This window comes from Vipera berus (genome assembly GCF_964194415.1).
Source record: "Vipera berus genome assembly, chromosome: 8".
NCBI classification, from domain to species: domain Eukaryota; kingdom Metazoa; phylum Chordata; class Lepidosauria; order Squamata; family Viperidae; genus Vipera; species Vipera berus.
In genome coordinates, this window is record NC_138211.1 from 13,473,404 (window position 1) to 13,494,765 (window position 21,362).

General features: G+C 43.6%; 1 protein-coding gene across 1 annotated transcript; it reads left to right on the top strand.

Annotated features, from left to right (window-relative positions):
• The first annotated feature begins 620 nt into the window (after nucleotides 1-620).
• EIF4EBP1 (eukaryotic translation initiation factor 4E binding protein 1) lies at nucleotides 621-19,832 on the top strand. The gene is made up of 3 exons (XM_081333732.1): nucleotides 621-872; nucleotides 15,902-16,066; nucleotides 18,836-19,832. The coding sequence occupies exons 1-3, from the start codon at nucleotides 710-712 to the stop codon at nucleotides 18,865-18,867; spliced, it is 360 nt and encodes a 119-aa protein (XP_081189858.1). The 5' UTR covers nucleotides 621-709; the 3' UTR covers nucleotides 18,868-19,832.
• The last annotated feature ends 1,530 nt before the right edge of the window (nucleotides 19,833-21,362 follow it).

Genomic DNA, 21,362 nt, shown 5'->3' on the forward strand with positions numbered 1-21,362 from the left:
GCGGTTTGCTAATTCAGGGCCGAACTTGGTCTGTGGCTTAAACATCTTAAAGAAAAACAAGGGAGGGGGGCACCTTATTTAGCAAGGTAAAGGTAAAGGTAAAGGTTCCCCCGCACATGCGTGCTAGTTGTTTCCGACTCTAGGGGCCGGTGCTCATCTCCGTTTCAAAGCCGAAGAGCCAGCGCTTGTCCGAGGATGTCTCCGTGGTCATGTGGCCGGCATGACTAGATGCCAAAGGCACACGAACGCTGTTACCTTCCCACCGGAGTGGTCCCTATTTTTCTACTTGCATTTTTTATGTGCTTTCAAACTGCTAGGTTGACAGAAGCTGGGACGAGTAACAGGCGCTCACTCTGTTACGCGGCACTCAGGATTCGACCTGCCAAACTGCCGACCATCTGATCGACAAGCTCAGCGTCCTAACCCACTGAGCCACCGCGTCCCCCTATTTAGCAAGAGGGGCTGTTAATCATCCAGGCTAGGTGGCGACCACATCCCACCATTCAGAAGCGTCTGCTTTCCGCAGCTCCCAGCGAGAGGCGTGCCCCGGGGCGAGTTCGAAGACTACACCTCCCAAGAGGCTTCGCGCGGGCTAAACAAAGAGGGCGGGGCGGCGGGTGCTCCGCCGAGCTTTTGCTGCGCTGCGCTGGAGGAGGAGGAGGAGGCGGCTGTGGCTCGCCAGGCGATCGCGGCGCGTCTCTTCCCGGCCATGTCCGCCGCCTGTTGTCGCCCCCATCCCGCTCCGGAGCCCACGCTGGGCAGGGATATCCCCGTCCCTAACAAGCTGCTGGACTTGGCCGAAGGAGTCGCCTTGCCTCCGGGCGACTACAGCACCACTCCTGGCGGCACCCTCTTCGGAACCACGCCTGGCGGTGAGCGGAGCCGCTTGGAGGGAGGAGAGGCGGTGTGCCTCTGAGCATGCAAGGAGTGCCCGGAGGGGAAGGTGTTAAAAAGGGCCTCTGAGCATGGAGGGAGAGCCACAGGAGGCAGAAAAGGGTGGAAAGAGCCTCTCTGAGCAGGGAGGGAATGCAGGTGTTCAAGAGTGTCTCTGACCATAGAGGGAAAGTCACAAGGGGGGGAGGAGAGGAGAGGTGGCATTGAGATTGCCTCTGAGCATGGAGGGAGAGCTACAGGAGGCAGAAAAGGGTGGAAAGAGCGTCTCTGAGCAGGGAGGGAATGCAGGTGTTCAAGAGTGTCTCTGAGCATAGAGGGAAAGTCACAAGGGGGGGGAGAAGAGGTGGCATTGAGATTGCCTCTGAGCATGGAGGGAGAGCTACAGGAGGCAGAAAAGGGTGCAAAGAGCCTCTCTGAGCATGGAGGGAATGCAGGTGTTAAAGAGTGTCTCTGAGCATAGAGGGAAAGTCACAAGGGGGGTAGGAGAGGAGAGGTGGCATTGAGATTGCCTCTGAGCATGGAGGGAGAGCCACAGGAGGCAGAAAAGGGTGCAAAGAGCCTCTCTGAGCAGGGAGGGAATGCAGGTGTTAAAGAGTGTCTCTGAGCATAGAGGGAAAGTCACAAGGGGGGGAGGAGAGGAGAGGTGGCATTGAGATTGCCTCTGAGCATGGAGGGAGAGCCACAGGAGGCAGAAAAGGGTGCAAAGAGCGTCTCTGAGCAGGGAGGGAATGCAGGTGTTAAAGAGTGTCTCTGAGCATAGAGGGAAAATCACAAGGGGGGGGGGACAAGAGGTGGCATTGAGATTGCCTCTGAGCATGGAGGGAGAGCCACAGGAGGCAGAAAAGGGTGCAAAGAGCCTCTCTGAGCAGGGAGGGAATGCAGGTGTTAAAGAGTGTCTCTGAGCATAGAGGGAAAGTCACAAGGGGGGGAGGAGAGGAGAGGTGGCATTGAGATTGCCTCTGAGCATGGAGGGAGAGCCACAGGAGGCAGAAAAGGGTGCAAAGAGCGTCTCTGAGCAGGGAGGGAATGCAGGTGTTAAAGAGTGTCTCTGAGCATAGAGGGAAAGTCACAAGGGGGGGGGACAAGAGGTGGCATTGAGATTGCCTCTGAGCATGGAGGGAGAGCCACAGGAGGCAGAAAAGGGTGTAAAGAGCCTCTCTGAGCAGGGAGGGAATGCAGGTGTTAAAGAGTGTCTCTGAGCATAGAGGGAAAGTCACAAGGGGGGGGGAGAGGAGAGGTGGCATTGAGATTGCCTCTGAGCATGGAGGGAGAGCCACAGGAGGCAGAAAAGGGTGCAAAGAGCGTCTCTGAGCAGGGAGGGAACGCAGGTGTTAAAGAGTGTCTCTGAGCATAGAGGGAAAGTCACAAGGGGGGGAGGAGAGGAGAGGTGGCATTGAGATTGCCTCTGAGCATGGAGGGAGAGCCACAGGAGGCAGAAAAGGGTGCAAAGAGCGTCTCTGAGCAGGGAGGGAACGCAGGTGTTAAAGAGTGTCTCTGAGCATAGAGGGAAAGTCACAAGGGGGGGGGAGAGGAGAGGTGGCATTGAGATTGCCTCTGAGCATGGAGGGAGAGCTACAGGAGGCAGAAAAGGGTGCAAAGAGCCTCTCTGAGCAGGGAGGGAATGCAGGTGTTAAAGAGTGTCTCTGAGCATAGAGGGAAAGTCACAAGGGGGGGGACAAGAGGTGGCATTGAGATTGCCTCTGAGCATGGAGGGAGAGCTACAGGAGGCAGAAAAGGGTGCAAAGAGCCTCTCTGAGCAGGGAGGGAATGCAGGTGTTAAAGAGTGTCTCTGAGCATAGAGGGAAAGTCACAAGGGGGGGGGAGAGGAGAGGTGGCATTGAGATTGCCTCTGAGCATGGAGGGAGAGCCACAGGAGGCAGAAAAGGGTGCAAAGAGCGTCTCTGAGCAGGGAGGGAACGCAGGTGTTAAAGAGTGTCTCTGAGCATAGAGGGAAAGTCACAAGAGGGGGGGGAGGAGAGGTGGCATTGAGATTGCCTCTGAGCATGGAGGGAGAGCCACAGGAGGCAGAAAAGGTGTAAAGAGCGTCTCTGAGCAGGGAGGGAATGCAGGTGTTAAAGAGTGTCTGAGCATAGAGGGAAAGTCACAAGGGGGGGAGGAGAGGTGGCATTGAGACTGCCTCTGAGCATGGAGAGAGTGCACAGAGGGAAGGAGAGATGGTGTAAACGGTGGCTTTGAGTAGGCAAAGAACATGGCAGTGGGTGTGGGGGGGGGAGAGAAGAGGGGGAACAAAGAAGTTATGGGCTGGCGTGCCACTGAGCGTGGAGAAACCGCTTGAAGGAGGGTACAAAGTAGTCTCATACAATAATGCTTCTGGGCATGGGTTCAATCCTGCAGGGAAAGAATCAAAGGTAGCGCATTTGTTCTTCTGAGAAGTGAGCAATTCAGGGCTTACCCTGACACGGTTCCCAAGATTTTAACTCCTTTCTAGTCTTTCCAAATCGCCCTTTCCTGCTATGTAGACCCAGCAGTTAGGCTTGCCAGCTTCTCTCCACTTATTCAGAGTTTTCATTTCATCAATAAACCCTTGATCCCTGTGTAGGTAAGAGAAAGGGGGATTCACCCCAAGAGGGTATACCCAGGAATGGGCTACGTCTGAGATTGGCTTCAGACCTGTTCTCCTGTTCTCAATGGAAAAGGCTGGCATTTTACACACACACATACACACGCACACATGCACACACTGGAATTAGGGTCCTTAACAGGTGGCATATTTCTTTAAAATGGGTCCTAGCTAGGCCTGCTTCCTCATGGAATCTCCCCATTTTTCTGGAAAGAAAATGCCTAAATGAACTGCAAGGCTAGAGTAAAACATAATGGAGTGGAATAGTCTTGCTTGTCTAAAGGGAAAAGCATGCAGTAGGGACTTTCCTTTTGATTTTCCAGCTAGGAAACAGCCTTTCTCAAAATGGCTAGAGGAGTAATATCCCCCCTGAAACTTGCTTACGGATGTGAGGAACCTGGCTCAGAGAATCGTCTTTATTTCCAACTCGGTGCCTTTCCAAGTTTAGATTAATTGTTACTTAGATTCTCAGCGGCTCCCCTGAGTGCCTTAACAGTACAAAACATTGGCCAGGGAAGAAATTATTGTGCTTCAGAGGTAATTGGGAAGAGTGGTTGAATCCTAGAAACATTTACAGGAGATGAGCAATGGATCACAGAACCATCTTTTTTATCCATCTGAAAAGCCACTTTTCCATAAAAGGGTGCCGTAAGTTGTGGGTGTGCTGTTAAAAACAAGCATTGCACAAAAAGCTTTTTGTCCCAGGCTTTGGTGTAGGAAACCCGACACAAACCTCTGAACTACAAACTCTGCAGAATAGGCTTCCTTTTTTTCAGGCATGGCTATCCGTACTTTTTAACTGCATTTGGACCCGATGTGTTGTGTAAAAGAGGTCTAAGAACATAAAAGTAGATAAATGTAACATTGCAAAAAAAATTGGGGGGGTGAGCAGATTCAGAAGAAGATATATTTTCTGCCTGAGGCGTATTTAGGACCGCACAAGTAGGAACTCTTCCAAGATACCAGTACAGGAAGTCCTCAACTTACGACCGCACTTGAGCCCAACATTTCTGTGGCTAAGTGAGACATTTAAGTGAGTTTTGCCCCATGTTATGACTTTTCTTGCCACTTACGCGAACGGCTGCAATTGATAAATAAGTAACACGGTTGTTAAGTGAAACTGGCTTCCCATTGACTTTGCTTGTCAGAAGCTTGCAAAAGGTGATAGCATGGCCCTGGGCACTGCGACCGTCATAAGTATGAATCAGTTGCCAAGTGCCTGAATTTTGATCATGTGTCCACGGGGAGGCTGCAGTGGTCGTAACTGTTTTTAAAAAAAGCGGTCGTAAGTCACTTTTTTCAGTGGCGCTGTCCCTTTGAACTGTTGTAAGTAGAGGATTACCTGTATCCAATGCGGCAAAATGCAGCTTGTACTGTAGCTTATTTGCTTTCTTAAAAACAAGCAAAGTATTCGTTAAAACTGAGGCCCCTTAAAGCAATAGACTTGCTTCTTTGTAAATGTTTATTTATAAGCCACCCATGTGTCAGTTGCAGATACGCTGGTAAACATTTGCTGCTTCTGTTTGTGACGATGCTTGCTCTAAAAATCAGGTTTATGCACGCATTTGCAAGGTTTAATTCCTAACGACTGATGCAAAATAGTGGCTGCCTTTAAGTTTGGATAGGTCTAAGGGAGCTTTAGCAGACAAGTCCATTCTGGACTGTATTTTGGGGGCTGGAGAAGAGCCACATGGCAGGCCACGGGAATTGGATGTCACTAACTGCAGCTTAAATCGCAAGGGTGGCATTCTGAACTTGCACATTTTTGCCCCCCAAAAATGTGTCGTATTGCCTAGCTGGAGTCTAGCATGCCTTTTCCAGCGTCCTATTATTTTTAATACGTTTAACAATACGTTCAGAAAAAAGAATTAACTTAATAATATTAAATTTCTATGCTGCCTGACACTCAATGGCTCTCTGGGTGGCCCCCAACAACAGAATTACAATAAAAGGTAAAAATAAAAGATGGCACATGTGACAAAGGAGATCTCACTCTCTGGCTAAAGTCCTGGGAGTCAGATCTTCTATCTAAACAGAAGATCTGAGGTGGGGGTGGACTACAGCCTTATAAAAAAACCTTTGGTTGTTTCTTCTGTGCTTCGACATATTGTGTATTGCATCATCTGCCATTCTGAGAAGTTATTTGTGCACGTGGCTTGACTTGCAGTAAATACAAATCAGGCACTGCTACGGAGAAGATACACTTCCAGAGTCCCAGCAGACAACATTGTTTAATTGTTGTCCACATTTCCACTTGCAGGATAACTTTCATATCCTCTCTGCTGGGATACCCAAAGTGTGACTGGAGCCATCTTTTTGCTCTGTCAACAAGCAAAATGCTCATAGACACACAACTTTAGAATTCTTGAAATTGAAAATACAATTTCCATAGTGCAAACGACCTTTGGGCTCTTTGAGTAGCTTCTATTATTTAATCATCCAGTAATTTTGTGGCATTGTCAACAACCAGTGAGGAAGGAAGGAAGGAAGGAAGGAAGGAAGGAAGGAAGGAAGGAAGGAAGGAAGGAAGGAAGGAAAAATTCAGAGTGTGGCCTCTCACTAGGAGAAAGGGAGGGAGGGAGGGAGGGAGGAAGGAAGGAAGGAAGGAAGGAAGGAAGGAAGGAAGGAAGGAAGGAAGGAAGGAATGCATTATGGCTGGCTAAGGGGGAAAAAGCATAAGCAGTTTGTTTTATTTGACCGATATGCATCAGTGGATGAATTTGCATGCTTTCTCAATCAAAAGCCTGTCCTGCTGTTGCAATCTGAAATGATGCCATTAAAAGCTATTGTTGCTGTGTGGAGGAGGCTGGGATTATAGCTCCTTTTCACATAATAATAATAATAATAATAATAATAATAATAATAATAATAATAATAATAATAATAATAATAATAATAATAATAATAATAATAATAATAATAATATATGTCTAACGTGGAAAAGAAACACAAACAACCTATGGCCCTTTCATTTTCTATGTCCAAACATTGAAACAAGTGGGGGGGGGAATTTGCTAGAGCAAACTTAACCTCTCTACAGATAGTCCTCAGCTTACAACAGTTTGTTTAGTGACTCTTCGAAGTTACAGTGGCACTAGGAAAAGTGACTTATGAGTTTTTCACACTTACAATCGATGCGGCATCCCCCTTGGTCACGTGATCAAAATTCAAACGCTTGGCAACTGACTCATATTTAGCCATAGCACTTAGACTTATACACCACTTCACAGTGTTTTATAAGCGGTTTACAGAGTCAGCCTATTGCCCCCAACCATCTGGGTCCTCATTTCACCGACCTCGGAAGGACGCAAGGCTGAGTCAGCCTGCAGACGGTCAGGCTCGAACTGCCGAACAGCAGGCAGCCGGCCGTCAGCAGAATTAGCCGCTGTGCCACCCCCAGCTCTTAATTTATGAGGGTTGCCGTGTCCCGGGCTCTTGTGATCACCTTTTGCAACCTTTTGCCAAGCAAAGTCAATGGGGAAGCCAGACTTGCTAACTTAACAACTGTGCTTAAGCAAAAAAAAAAAGGTTGCAAAATAAAGCAAAACACACTTAAACAACTGTTCTCACTTAGCAACAGAAATTTTGAGTTCAATTGTGGTCCTAAGTCCAGGGCTTCTGAGGAACGTTTTCCAAATTCCTTTGGTGCTTTGAAGTAAATCTTAGGTGGATTTAAAGTGACGCATAATGGGGTTTGGAGACCCCCGTGCTATGAGCATTTTTTTTTTGCTTCCTTACATTTGTGCACCCAGTCCGAGGGCCAGGGTGAGATTTGCACAGAGGTAGCAGAATTCTGAAGCTGGAAGAAAGCATGTTCAGCTCTGTTTGTTTTGCATTGCACAACAGTTTTGGGCTGCCATCCAGGCTGCTCACAAGGTAATGGTGTTATCATTTCTTGTCACCTTGATGAACTCTAGCAGGTAAGCGAATCATGTGTTACGAACAGGTTCCAAGATGTACAAAGCAATTGTTTACTAAGGCGAACCCTTTAATGTTGCAGAAGCCTTACGGAAAGCTTCTGATGGTTGCTTCTTCTGTGCTTCAGCGTATTGTGTGTTGCATCATCTGCCATTCGGAGAAAGTTGTTCGTGCACGTGGGGTGGGTTGCAGTAAGTAGAAACCAGACCCTTCTGGAAATGATGTCTTTAGTCTGTGATTTGAATGTGCAGCCTGAACATTTTCTTTCGTAGTGATCTTTTCCCCTTTTTTAAAAAAAAAAGTTTGGCCTTGAAGCAGAGACAGGTCTAAGTGAATCCAAATCCTCTAATGGTTGGTACAGCATCTAACACAGCTACCTTTCTGGAAATAATACAACTGTGCTATCCTCCTCCTGGCTACTAATCTTTAAAATGTAGGGAGAGTGAGTGGGTGTTGGATGTTTTTTGCCTCTGACTCGAGAGCAGAAGAATGTCCATAAAATCTGAAAAAAATGACTGCAGACTGTTTTGAATGGTTACAAATGGTCCCCTCCAGTCTTTTGAAGGGTGAAAAAAAACAACCCAAATAAAATGTGGTGGAAATCAACCTGGCTGTAATTATCATGAAAGAATCAATGTTTGCTTCTTTCAAATGCACTCAGAACTAGCAAAGAAGAGAAATAATCCTGGGTCTAAAGTATACGTTTATAGCCCACTTGGCCAAACAGATGAAGTATTATTGTAGCCTGTTGCAGAGTTTTTAACCTTGGCAGTTTCAAAATGTGTGAACTTCAACTCCCAGAATCCCATAGCCAGCCACACAACTTCAAGCTGTCAAGGTTGAGAAACACTAATCTATTGGCAGAGCAAGTGAATTCCCACTTGGAGAGAACTGGTGGTAAACAAGAAAGCAAAAAGCTGTGAGATGGCAAACAAAGTTTAGGATTAACCGAAAGGTTAAGATTTTGATGGGTCTTCTGCAAACAATGTGAATGGACACAGCTCATCCATCCCTCTTCTAGATTAGTTAGAGTCTTGGAGAGTAACGACAAGCCTTGGGAAGGGACATGTTTTGCAGAAAAGTTATTTCTGGAGCTGAGCTAGAACCCAAACCAGGCGGGGGGGGGGGAGGTGAAGACTGGCACACTGCTGTGTGGGAAAGTTACAGGAGACAACCGAGAAGGGCTAAGGTCATTTTGTGAGCTGACAACTTGGGAAGGGGAAAGACAACCAATTATCATAAAGCTAGTGATAGCACTGTTGTGTTGCACATTGGTTATATTTTAGTTCCTAGCCCAGGGGTAGGCAACCTTGGCTCTTTTATGAAGTCCATGAGTCATAAAACAGCCGAGGTTGCCTACCCCTGTCCTAGCCGAATGCAGAAAGCCAGTTTGCTGCACATGTCTCTTGTTCTCCTAAAAATTCGATAAGGATAGTGATTTGTTTACCCTTTCCTATATCTTTCCCTTTCTATCAGGAAGAGGTTGCATAACGCAAACTACTAACTGGATTAAAACGTATTGTTTTCCTTCTGCTCCAAAACTGAGTCTGGGAAAAGGGAGGACAACTGTCTGGTTGAAATCCCCTCTTCCTATTTCTGATGGGGGCTTTGAATAGGGCGGTTAAAGTCTCGTGAGCTACAGGGGTTGTTTGTTTTTTTTCCGTTCCAGCCTTAATTTATCACGATTGTCTCTCCTTGACCCCAAGGAGGATCCCTCAGTCCTCAGAAAAAGGAACCGCTTTTCTTTTTTTTTTGCCGCTGCGCAATAAGATCGATGGCTGATAGTCCTATTTGTGGTTTGTTTTGAACAGTCTCGGGTTGCCCCTGGGAACTTGGCCAGTGTGACCAGTGCCACAACATTTATGTTAATGGCACGGAGAGGGACCTGCTCACAACAAACATTCAGCCTGTGGTGGCCTGGGAAAATTTCATGGAGCCCATTGCAACCGTATCTGAAAAAGTTTACACCCAGGCATAGTGGTCTTTGGAACAGTTGGCTGTTTGGGGGCAATTGAGAGATGAATTAAAGAAAATAAGATTGATTGTTGGCTTTTCAAGATATTCCAGCCCAGCTAGGAGTACTAAAGTCTGGCTTTATCGTAAAGGTACATTAACAGAATCCTGCAGGATTCTTCCCTTTCCTTTTACTCTCCAGCGAAGTAGAGATGGTCTCTTCTCTAATCCCTCCCTCCCCCCCACACACACATCCCTTTTCTTTCTATAGGTCAAGATATCATTTGCATGAAGGTTGCTAAATCTGCAGTTCTTCCTCCTGTCTCGCTAGGTCATTTCTGCATACTGTTACACGGTTCCCTTTCTGTAGGAGAAGGAGTGAGAGAGCCTGGGGGCAGAGTCAAAAGAGGAATCCCCCTAGAATCACTACATAGCCAGAAACAGATTAAGACCAACTCCTCCTGAATTCCGTTACAAAACGGTGCTACTCATTAGTTGACTAGATTCCTTTGCCTAGGCATTGAGCAATAAATCAGTTTGATTGGAACTTAACATGTAGCCTTGATCTTTCATTCCTGACCTTTTCTGATCATGCTCATAAAGGGTGCCCAGGGACAGCTTCCTTTCATGAAGACTCTGGCCAGTTTTCTACAAGCTAGGTTGGGCTCCATCTTGCAGAATATCTAACCAGCATGGTGTTGTTCTGAAAAGGCTTGAGCATTGGAAACTCCAGGTTGTCATGACTTATCTAGTTTTTATCCAGTTTTGGTCACCACGATGTAAAAAAGATGTTGAGACTCTAGAAAGAGTGCAGAGAAGAGCAACAAAGATGATCAGGGGACTGGAGGCTAAAACATAGAAGGAACGGTTGCTGGAATGGTGTATGTCTAGTCTAATGAAGAGAAGGATGAGGGGTGACATGATAGCAGTCTTCCAATATCTCAGGGGCTGCCACAAAGAAGAGGGAGTCAAGCATACTTGTAAGCAAGGAACATACTTAGAACCCAGAAGTGTAAATATTGAGAGCGGCATTAACAAAACAGCGCATCTAGTTTCATAGTTCCAGTCCCCATGTAGACCACCTGTATGTATGTTTCACATGAGTGAGATCTGCCCTTCCCAGAAAATACCGTAAGCTAGGAATCCCTTATGGAGGAATGAAGTTGACAGATTTTGCTGTAATGAATGCATTGACTTCTTTGATTAGAGAAAATATGCTTATTGACTTATTGATTGATTGAATTTATATGGCGGCTATTTCAACCTGCCAAGTGACTTGGGTGGCTTACATTCAAAATCATAAATATAAACATATTAAAAACATGAGATACAGAAATAAAAATGACCTGAAGCCTCTAATGGACTTTTTGCACAAGCATGAAAAAAAAAGAACTTGTGATTTATGGTTTTGATGACTAGACACGATTATAGAAAGAAGGGAATCACGATATAACTTCAGAGAGAGATGAAAATATACTTGTACTTATAGGTGCTATGAAGAATATTGGAAATCACTTCTGTGTATCTTTTTTCTTTTGTATTTTTCTTCAACTTTTTTTTCTTTTCTGGCCCTTGTTTGCTTTTTTCCCTGTTTTTCCCCCCTTCCTCACTTATAACTAGCTTGTGTTTATTTGTATTGACTTGTTTCAAAGTTTCATAGTATCAAAGTATCAATAAAGGAGAATAGCTCAGGGTTCAAATGAGGCTCTCTGAACTTGCTTGTTTTCTTGCAGACATTTCATTACCTTAGACCAGAGGTAGGCAACCTTGGCTCTTTTATGACTCGTGGACTTCAACTCCCAGAATTCCTGAGCCAGCTGGCTCAGGAATTCTGGGAGTTGAAGTCCACGAGTCATAAAAGAGCCAAGGTTGCCTACCCCTGCCTTAGACTAGCACTGATGATGACACCTAGTTTGGGTAATGAAATGTCTGAAAGGTCAGAGAAGCACCAAGGACCCCTCATTTCTATGTATATAAAATCCCATCCATAGACCCAATTGTTTCCTGTTCTTAGGAAGCAGGGCCCCAGAGAGTACAAGTAGTCCTTGATTTACAACAGTTCATTTAGTGACTATTCGAAGATACAATGAAACTGAAAAAAAAGTGATTTATGACCATTTTTCACACTTATGACCTTTGCAGCAGCCGTATAGTCACATGATCAAAATTCAGACGCTTGGCAACTGAGATGTATTTATGACGGTTGCAGCGTCCCGGGGTCACGTGATCCCCTTTTGCGACCTTCTGACAAGCAAAGTCAATGTTGAAGCCAGATTCACGTAAGCACCGTGTTACTAACTTAACAACTGCAGTGATTCACTTAAGAACCGGAGCAAAACTGACTTAACAAATGTCTCGGTCACAGAAATTTGGGGGTCAATTGTGGCCGTAAGTTGAGGGCTACTGTGGAAGCCTGAATACCTCCGTTCCCCCTCCAGCAACTGAAAATATTTCAAAGCCCTCTGTTTTTACCCTGTCTGGCTATGACATTAAGCAAACAGGAGTCCTGAGCATGTGTCTGAATATAAACTCAGGGATGCAGACCTCCAGTGAACTCCTTATGAAATGTTCTTGCAATAACTGGTACAGTGACAACATTTCTAGGAAAACAGTCTTTGTTCTGCAGGCGTTCCAGCAGCTGGCAGGCGTCAGAAGCAGCGAAAGCCGCTTGTCTGCAGATCCTGATTCATTGCTGTTTAGTATCGGGTGGAGCCCTGCGCTGTGGACTCCTAACCGTTGAATTCCTCCCCGCTCCACCCACCTTGTCCCTGGAAACCCACCAAACTTCAGATGGTTGGGAAACAATTTAGTTCTAATTGCTCCAAATGGGGGAAAACCTGGTTTTTTGTCACCCATTTTCCACCAATTCTTTTCTAAAAAAAATACGTTTGAAAGATTTGATCGAAATATGGCCAAGGAAATAGTGTTACTTGGCAGCAGAACTTGAGTACTTGAAAACAGTTCCTCGGTGTAAATGTAAAAGCGTAGCTCCCCTTAGGAGGAGGAGTGAAGACTCTCAGCTACACTACTCAAAGTTGCTGCTAGATTACAGCTCCCATAATCCTGGCCTGGCCAGTGGGAATGGCAAGAATAGGGCCACAGGTTCTGCAACCTTCCTTGAACGTATCGTGCAATGTGCCTTCCTAATCTTTGCATTCGGCTTTTGAGAAGCAGGTCCTATGCTCCCAACGGAGGTGGGATCTGACCAAAAACTAAATATCATTGCTTTGCATTTAGATGTAAACTTAATTCAAACTGGGTTAATTTGATACAGTTGTTATGATTATCCCCATATTTTTAATAATCATCTAGTCAGCTTAAAATGCCAATTCAGTGGCAAAAAAATACTTGCACATAAAAATCTTGCGGGACCACAATTCCACCTCCCTTTTTTAATTACTGGAATTTACTTAAATCTAAGGCAACAGCTGAAATATAAACCCATGTTTTGCTATTGGTCTTATTACTAAGATGCCCAGTTACAGGTATTTATTTATTTATTTATTTATTTTATTAGATTTATATACTGCCCTTTCCCGAAGGATTCAGGGCAGTTTACAGGGTATTTAAAACCAAACCAGTACAAAAGTTAAAAACAATTTTAAAAAGATTAAATCATCCCTAAAAATTAAAAACCCCAGTTAAAAATTCTCAGCCTGGGCCGGAGAGCTCAAAGAGCCAGGTCTTCAGATCCTGGCGAAATGAACGAAGGTCGGGGGCAGTCCTAAGCTCCACGGGCAGCTGGTTCCAGAGGGCAGGCGCACCCACTGAGAAGGCCCTATCCCTGGGTGTCACCCGCCGGCAATCTCTCACCAGCGGAACCCTGAGGAGGCCCTCCCTGTGGAAGCGCACAGGACGAAGGGAGCTTGATGCCGGCAGCAGGTGTTTCCTCAAATATCCCGGACCCAAGCCATTTAGGGCTTTATAGGTCATCACCAGCACCTTGAATCTCACCCGGAGGGCAACTGGAAGCCAATGCAGCTCGCGGAGTAGAGGTGTTACATGGGAGTATCCGGAAGCCCCATCACAACTCCATTTCATCGGATTTCCTACTAGTCTGATCAGTGTGGCTTGATTTGTCTAAATGTGGCTACGTTTTGTTTTGCTTTTTTTTTTTGGAAATATGCCACATTTTGACTTCTTCAGTGTTAGAATTAGGTTTTCTTGCTGTCTTTATTTGCTGTTTCGGAATTTGTGGTGTGTGTGTGTTTTTGAATTGGTCAATGACCACAATAAAGTTTACAAATAAGGCAAGTTCTCGCATTGTGGTTTTGAGGTTGAAGCTTCGGGTTTGGGGGGGTTTAATGTTAAACCCTAAAAAACAATAAAGTCCCCATTTTCTTAGCTTGGGTTTTTAAAAGATTTGTACTTAAAGCTATATTTGGAAACTGCTCGGCCAGCTCAGTGTTGAATGCAAATTCTGAAAATATACACAATTTTCCTCCTAATTCTCTGTCATTACATTTCTGCTGGAGGGCAGTTGCAAAAGCAGGAAGAATCTTATTAAGAACTCAGTAGGAACAATAAATTACTGAAAAAGTCTATCATAATGACAAATAATCTTGCTCTTGAAATCCTGTTGTCAGCAGGCAAAGAGAAACATAGAATTTCAGGTGCAGTGAAGCTGAACCAAGCGCATAAAAATGTCAAAACCGACAAGAATACACAGCCAAAATTAGCTTTAGTGATTCCTCTGCTTGTTAATGCACAGTCTATTTTTTTAAAGGAAGACTTGCACATTTTTCTTCTTTCTTGGTTCTGTTGAAGTGGCAAAAGGCTGAGTTACAGTTGAAAAAATTAAAAAGTTTGTTGCTTGCTTAATGCATGGATGAAGACCTAGGACTGGTGGCTGTTCAGGACTTGATTGCGTAGTGTAGAATATACATTTCAAAACTGGAAGGAGTCAGTTTCTGAGCCCAACCAGAGGACTTGCAAATGTCTTACTACTGCCTCTGTACAAAAGCAAAATTAAGAGTACAAGGCTCCTTCTAGTGGTCACACTTAAACCTATCTATTGCAATAAAAGGACTTTCTTTGCCTCCTGTTCTAATGGTTCCCCATGAGACCTTTTTTGTGGTGAAAAATATCTGGGAAAGGTGACAGCACAGGAAAGGCAATCAAGGCGCCGATGTTGTGGGACCCTCTCTGCTTTTCTTTCTTCTTGACGGCTGGATGGTAAGTTGCTCTAGAGTGGACTGTTCAACCTTGACAACTTTTAAGACCTACTGGCTGGGGAAGTCTGGGAGTTGAAGGCCAGAAGTCTTAAAGTTGCCATGTTTGGACACTTTTCTAGACAAAGAAGAACCAGCAATTCTTAACGATTGACCTTGAAATAAGCAGAAGAATCAGATCTGTTCACAAGTTTTATGTAGCCTCAGCCGGTTTGCAAATTTACGTAAGATTGCATATCATCCCTTGTTTTTCTTTCATGCTTGTTCTGTTCTTCTTGCCCAAAAGGGGAAAGCAAGGCTGATATGCACTTCTTGTAAAACTGTCCAGATAATTACACATGCCTGCACATTATGTTATTCTACTTACTTCTCAGTTACTATTAAATCATCAGGGCTTCAGACCAAGTGTTATGGAGACAGATTTTCTGGCCAGCTTTTATTGTTGTGGAAAAACCACTGTTTTATGACCATGAGTTATGGTGAACCTCAGTCTATTTTTCAGGTTTATTGGCTTCTGTGCATTACCCTTCACTTTCTTCAGGAGTTCCCCCTTTTTATGTAAAGCAGCCTGATTCTATCCAGTCTTACAGAGAGCAGAGAAGAAAGACTGAGCCAGGTTGTGAAAACAAGCCAAAATCTAACCGTGATTGGGGAAGGAGACAAGCTGTCGAATATTAAAAGTGCGGTCTAGTTAGATATAGAAGGATTTGACACTACCCACAATGGAGGAATGGTTGGTGAACTTGAAAAAGTTTCCTGAAATTAATAAATTGACTACTTTGTGTAGAGAAAAGACATTATCTACAATTATCGGTGACTGGAAGTCTCTTATGGACTTTTTGTATAAAAATGGAAAACAATGAGCTTGTCATTTATGGTTTTGATGATTAGATAGGATAGATTGTAAAAGAGAGCAATATGATATAACCTTAGAAAGAGGCTAAAATATATTTGTACTTAAAACTGTTGCGAAGAATATCACAAGCCACTTTCCCCCTTTTCTGTTTTTTTTTTTACAACTTTTTTCCTTTCTTGCCATTTTTCCTTGATTTCTTTTCTTCCTTACTTTATGTTAATTTCCATTCATTTTTATCTTCTCGATTAAAAGTTTAAATAAAAATTACATACAAAAAGTACAATGTAGATAACATGGCAGGTTAACTGGAAATTCTTTCTAAGCAGTATTTGGTTCCTTAACCCAGCGTTTTCCAACCTTAGGAACTTGAAGATGCGTGGACTTCAACTCCCAGAATTCCCCAGCCAGCATAGCTGGCTGGGGAATTCTGGGAGTTGAAGTCCACGCATCTTCAAGTTCCTAAGGTTGGGAAACACTGCCTTAACCCTCTGAGAACAGCAGTAAATTGTAGCTATCTTTCTCTTATAGGTACCCGCATTATTTATGACCGCAAATTTCTAATGGCGTGCCGAAATTCTCCAGTTGCCAAAACACCACCTTGCAATCTTCCAGACATTCCAGGTGTGACAAATCGAAGTGTGGATGAGACTGAGGTCAACTTTATGTCTGCTGACGATGAGAAACCAGGCTTAGGTGTGTGGGCGCTTGTTCAAATCACATTACGTGGTTGCTGAGTTGGGTTACAGACATTGCTTTTCTCTGTGCCAAGCTGACATAGCCTGGTCAGTTTTGATCTGTCATAAAAACCCTACATGTTCTCACCATGAGTGCTGGGTCTACTGACCACATGAGATTTCATGAATATTTTATTTATATTTATTTATAACCCGCTTTTATTATTTTTTAAAAATAAAGTAGCAAACATATCCAATAGACTTTCCTCCTCCCATTTTCCTCACAACAACAATTCTGTTGAGAGGTTGGGTTGGGCTGAGGGAGAGTGACTACCCCGGCTGGCTTTCATGCCTAAGGCGGGACTAGAACTCACAGTCACCTGGTGATTGGCCCAAAGTCACCCAGGTGGCTTTCATGCCTAAGGCAAGACTAGAACTCACGTTCCCTTGCTTGCTAGCCTGGTGCCTTCACCACTAGATCAAACAGTTCTATTGGCCAATGCGCCTGTGGACAGGAGATGCTGCCATTGTGTGAAAGGAAAATAGGGACTCGCAGTCTCCTGCTTTCTAGCCAGTGTACTTTAACCACTAGACCAGACTGGTCGTACAGCCACAGGCCTGGGACTTTTTGATTTCCTAGAATAACTGCTACCAAGTGCACAGAGTGGAATTCTGTGGAGTTTCATTTAAATTCCCTACACAATTCTGCATCGGTAACCATCTGGGAGTCGAAGTCCACAGATCTTAAAGTTGCCAAGTTGGACATCCCTGATGTAGCGTTTCCTGTTGGGTGATTTGGATGTTAGGGAAGTAGATTAGATCATTTTAGAGAAAATGCAGCCCATTAGCAGCTGTTGACTGTTTCCTCCATGTTCAGAAGCTCTGTGTCTGAATATCAGGGATGTTTTTGCTTGCCTTCCCTCACTGTGGACATTCCCAGACATCTTTCTGGAAGCCGTGAGGCAGAGCATGCTTGACAAAGACAGGCCTTTATTTATATTTTGCCTTTCCTCTAAAACTTTCCTATGCCCCCATGACAGCTGCCATCAAACATTTTTAACGTAAAAGTACCTTTCAGTGAAATAAATTTTTAATAAGCTTATCAACTTGTATCTCTCTTTATATATGATCGTGCACAGGTAATCTTCAATTTACAAGTGTTCATTTAGTGACCATTCAAAGTTACAACGGCAGTGAGAAAAGTGACTTACGGCTATTTTTCACACTTACCACCTTTGCCTCACGCCCATGGTCACATGATCAAAATTCAGACACTCAGCAACTGACTCATACTTATGACGGTTGCAGTGTCCCGGGGTCCTGGGATCCTCTTTCGCGACCTCCTGACGAGCAAAGTCAATGGGAAAGCCAGATTCACTTAACAGCTCTGGCAAGAAAGGTTGTGAAATGGGGCAAAACTCACTTAACAACAGAAATGTTGGGCTCTATTGTGGTCGTAAGTCGAAAACTACCTGTATTGAAGATTTTTCTTTTAAAAATGTTTTGTTGATTTTCTAATTTTACATTTAGTTATTTGAAAAGCAACGTGGCGGCTGAGTGAATCGATAATTCAATAACATACAAGTATCTTTAAACATGAGACAGTAAATTCTAATTGTCAATAATTTTTAGCTTATACATACCCTGCTTAACATTGGGGTCTTTATAGACAATCAATGTCCTAATTAGTTTTTCCCAATTTTTAGTTTCCCATTAATATTTAAATTTGAACATTTAGTATTTATAATTTCCAAGTTTTAAATAACCAAAGTTACCTTTGTCGCAATTCATCACAAAGTCTAATGTGCAGGATACACGTCTTAACTGTTTGAATATATTCTATTTCTCACCATCTTACATCAACTAATTAATACTGTATTGAAGATTTTTAACTGCTTAACCCTCACGGATTGTTTTCAGAATACAGTAGAGTAGCTTTCATGTCAGAACGGTGACTTAATCCCAAGAGTGTTGAATACACCTATGTTTCGTTTTTGTTTGCATAGGTTCTGGGTTTTTTGCTTGGTTTGGTTTGGTCTAAACAAAATAGGTCCTATGATTATAGAGTGTGGTTGCAAATGAACAAAGCTGAGACTGAAGTTTCTTGGAATTACCCAGTTCTTAGCATCTTTGTTGACTGCTTTACTGCAGCAAAACCACCATCGAAACTTAGCAACCAAGAGAGATTTTTTTTTTAAAGGGGCCGTATTTTGTTCTCTGCTGGGAACATTGAGGTAAATTTTGCAAAGATTATAGGCTTCTTCTGCCTCCGAATCACCAGCTTTCAGAGCAATAATTCTATTCTCCTTTGCCAGTCTGGACTGCTGGAGGATTATAAGTTGTCAATTACTATGTATATGTTCAAGAGGTAGTGATGTTAATCTCATCACTACTTCTTGGAAAACGAATTATACAGGATTTTTTTGGAAATGACTGTCCACAGTTAAAACTGGAATGTTAAGGAAAACTTCGAGAAGTAATGCTTTCAAGCGTACGTGGCATCCGATGAAGACACATGAAACTGAGATTTTTGTCAGTTCCAGAGATGCTTTTTCAAAAGGCAACCAAACTTTGTTTTTCCTTGAAGACGTTTCGCTTCTCATCCACGAAGCTTCCTCAGTGCTGACAGTCAGAACTGAAGAAGCTTCTTGGGTGAGAAGTGAAACGTCTTCAAGAAAAAAAACAAAAAGCCCAGTTACCTTTTGAAAAAGCACCTTTGGGACAACCATGACCTGGATGACTGAGAATCTCCATAGACACTTTTATCAATCGTTTTTCTCTTTCGCAGGTGAAGAAGCCCAGTTCGACATAGATATCTGAAATCTCTGAGGACAGAAGAGTTGTTTTATTCCTGATGAAGATGAGATATCAATAATGCTTCCCCAAATGAGAGAGGCTTAATAGAATAGCCCACGCTATGCAAAGCTTTTCAGGAGAAATGGTTCATCGCATTAAAAAATAACAATAGTAAAGCTGGGAAAAAGAGGATGTTTCTGACTACCTAAAGACTGAAAACTCTGGTAGATTTTTTTTTCTGGTGTTTAGCTCCCAGGGAGGAAGAATGCTAAAGTGAGAAGGAATGTTTTCTGTTTCTCAAATCCTAGTGCCTTTGTTCCATAAATGTCAGGTTGGAGGCAGAGACTGACACAGGGAGACTTAAATAATCATGTTGGATTAGGCAGTTAATGTAGGATCAGTTGTCGTTCATTCATTTAATGCGGAAGTGGGTGTCCTCCCCTCCTCAATTGTATGGCCTGTAAATCTTTCCCCTTCTTGAGAGGGATCGTCTGTGCTCTCCTTTTTGGCCAAAACGTTTATTACAGCATCAGGCACCACGACCACAAAGGGAGAAATGTAGCAGGGTCAGGACGAACCTGGCCACCACAAAAACAAAAAACAAACAAAAAAAAACAAGAGTCACATGCTTGCTCAATTGCTTTGCATTGCATTTTTTTCTTCTGATTCTGTAAGAATTTAATGGTCTGATGAAATCAGCTCACCCATATCAGCAGATTGTTTTGATTTCACCCTTGAAAGAAACTTCATTTTCTTTTTTTTTTGATTCTGAATGTGCTAGAGGAAGCAAATTCTTCTCTCGCTCTCTTTTTTTCAAAACAAAACAAAAAAACTAAGAAAAACAATGTCTTTGAGGTGGGAAAATGTCACACTGGGCAAGCAGGCAGCCTTGCGAGTACTTTTTGTTTTTTTTCCCTTTCTTTACAGAACTACATGTAGATCTGTACACATTCTTCACTGTACTGAAAATGAAATAAACTGTTAAAATCAGCGTATGAGTTTTGGAGGAAGCCATTTGGTGTCGTTTCTTTGCGCAAGCCTTCCGGTTGTCTCCATGCCAGTTGTATGTTGCTAGGGATGGCCGTTTACCGGCATTCTGTTTACTCTGCAGAAGTGTGGACTTCAATTCCCAGAATTCCCCAGCTTAGCACAATCATTTCTGAGAATTTTGGGAGTTGAAAGAGTTCAGGTTGGAGAATCTTAAGGGATTGGATGATTTATTCATTCATTCATTTAAAATATTTTATTTTTTTATATGTAAAAAAAACAACCCCTCAAGGTGGTGAACATACATGTTCTCCCCTCCTCCTATTTTCCCCGCAACAACTCTGGGAGCTATGTTGGGCTGAGAGAGAGTGACTAGCCCAAAGTCACCCAGTGGCTTTCATGCCTAAGGCAGGACTAGAACTCACATTCCCTTGGTTTCTAGCCTGGTGCCTTAACCACTAGATCCAATAGTTAAATTGCCAGTGCTCCTGTGGAGAGGACGTGCTGCCATTATGTGAAAAGAACACAAAGACACTTTTACATGCAGTGGGTTACATTTGCCTGATCTACTGAATCACAACCAAGTCAATCCCTTTTGAAGGCAGCATATTGTGCGATTCCTACCCTGCGCTTAGCCTACAGTACGGTGGATCATGTGAGCCCAGAAAAAGATTAATTACCCGATCAATAAGTTTGAACACTGGCTATCTTGCTAACCTTGCCAACCCAATCTCAACTTGTGGATCTTTTAATTGCCTGTACAATTTTTGAAAGATGGCTGTTAACAACATGGGCTCCCTTCCATCCATCATTATGTTTCCTTGGGGTAAAAAAAATGGGGGACCTGTTTCTTAGCTACAGTACGTTGTTCTTCAGATGTCTGGGTTCAGAAAGAAAAACAAATGCCATAGTCCCACCCAGTTCTACCGAAACTATGTACAGATACACAGTACCTGAAAGACAACAGCCTGGTGCAATCGGTTTGATGAGAGCATCATGTGTTAGGCAGTCCAAGGGAAAATGTTTTGTTTGGTTAGTTGTAGTTACACAATGATTTAACACAATCTGACCCCAGTTTCTGACTGGCTTTCCTGCATGTTTCAGCTCTACCCAATCCATGTTTTTTATTTTTATTTTTTATTTTTATTTTAATTCCATTTATATCCCGCCCTTCTCCGAAGACTCAGGGCGGCTTACAAGCTTAGCAGTAGCCTTCATTCTATGTACATGCCTGCTTATTAGGGCTTTCACCCCCCCCCCAAGCGGCATTATTACAAAGTCAGCTTAATTGCCCCCAACAATCTGGGTCCTCATTTTACCTACCTCGGAAGGATGGAAGGCTGAGTCAACCTTGAGCCTGGTGGGACTCGAACCTGCACTAATTGCAGGCAGCTGGTGTTACTTAAGGAGGCATTAGCCCACTGCTCCACCAAGGCTTTGATCTCACTATGCAATAAGTTTAAATGGGGAGCTTAGTTCATTCTGTGTAGTCTGTGCCTATTTAAGTGAGTGTTAGTAGAAGTCCCATTTTG

Bases quoted from the DNA above. Each gene is read 5' to 3' on its own strand.
- EIF4EBP1 (XM_081333732.1), top strand. From the start codon at position 710: ATGTCCGCCGCCTGTTGTCGCCCCCATCCCGCTCCGGAGCCCACGCTG. The intron at 873-15,901 runs GTGAGCGGAGCC...TTTCTCTTATAG, and splicing joins CTTCGGAACCACGCCTGGCG to GTACCCGCATTATTTATGAC. The intron at 16,067-18,835 runs GTGTGTGGGCGC...TCTCTTTCGCAG, and splicing joins CGATGAGAAACCAGGCTTAG to GTGAAGAAGCCCAGTTCGAC.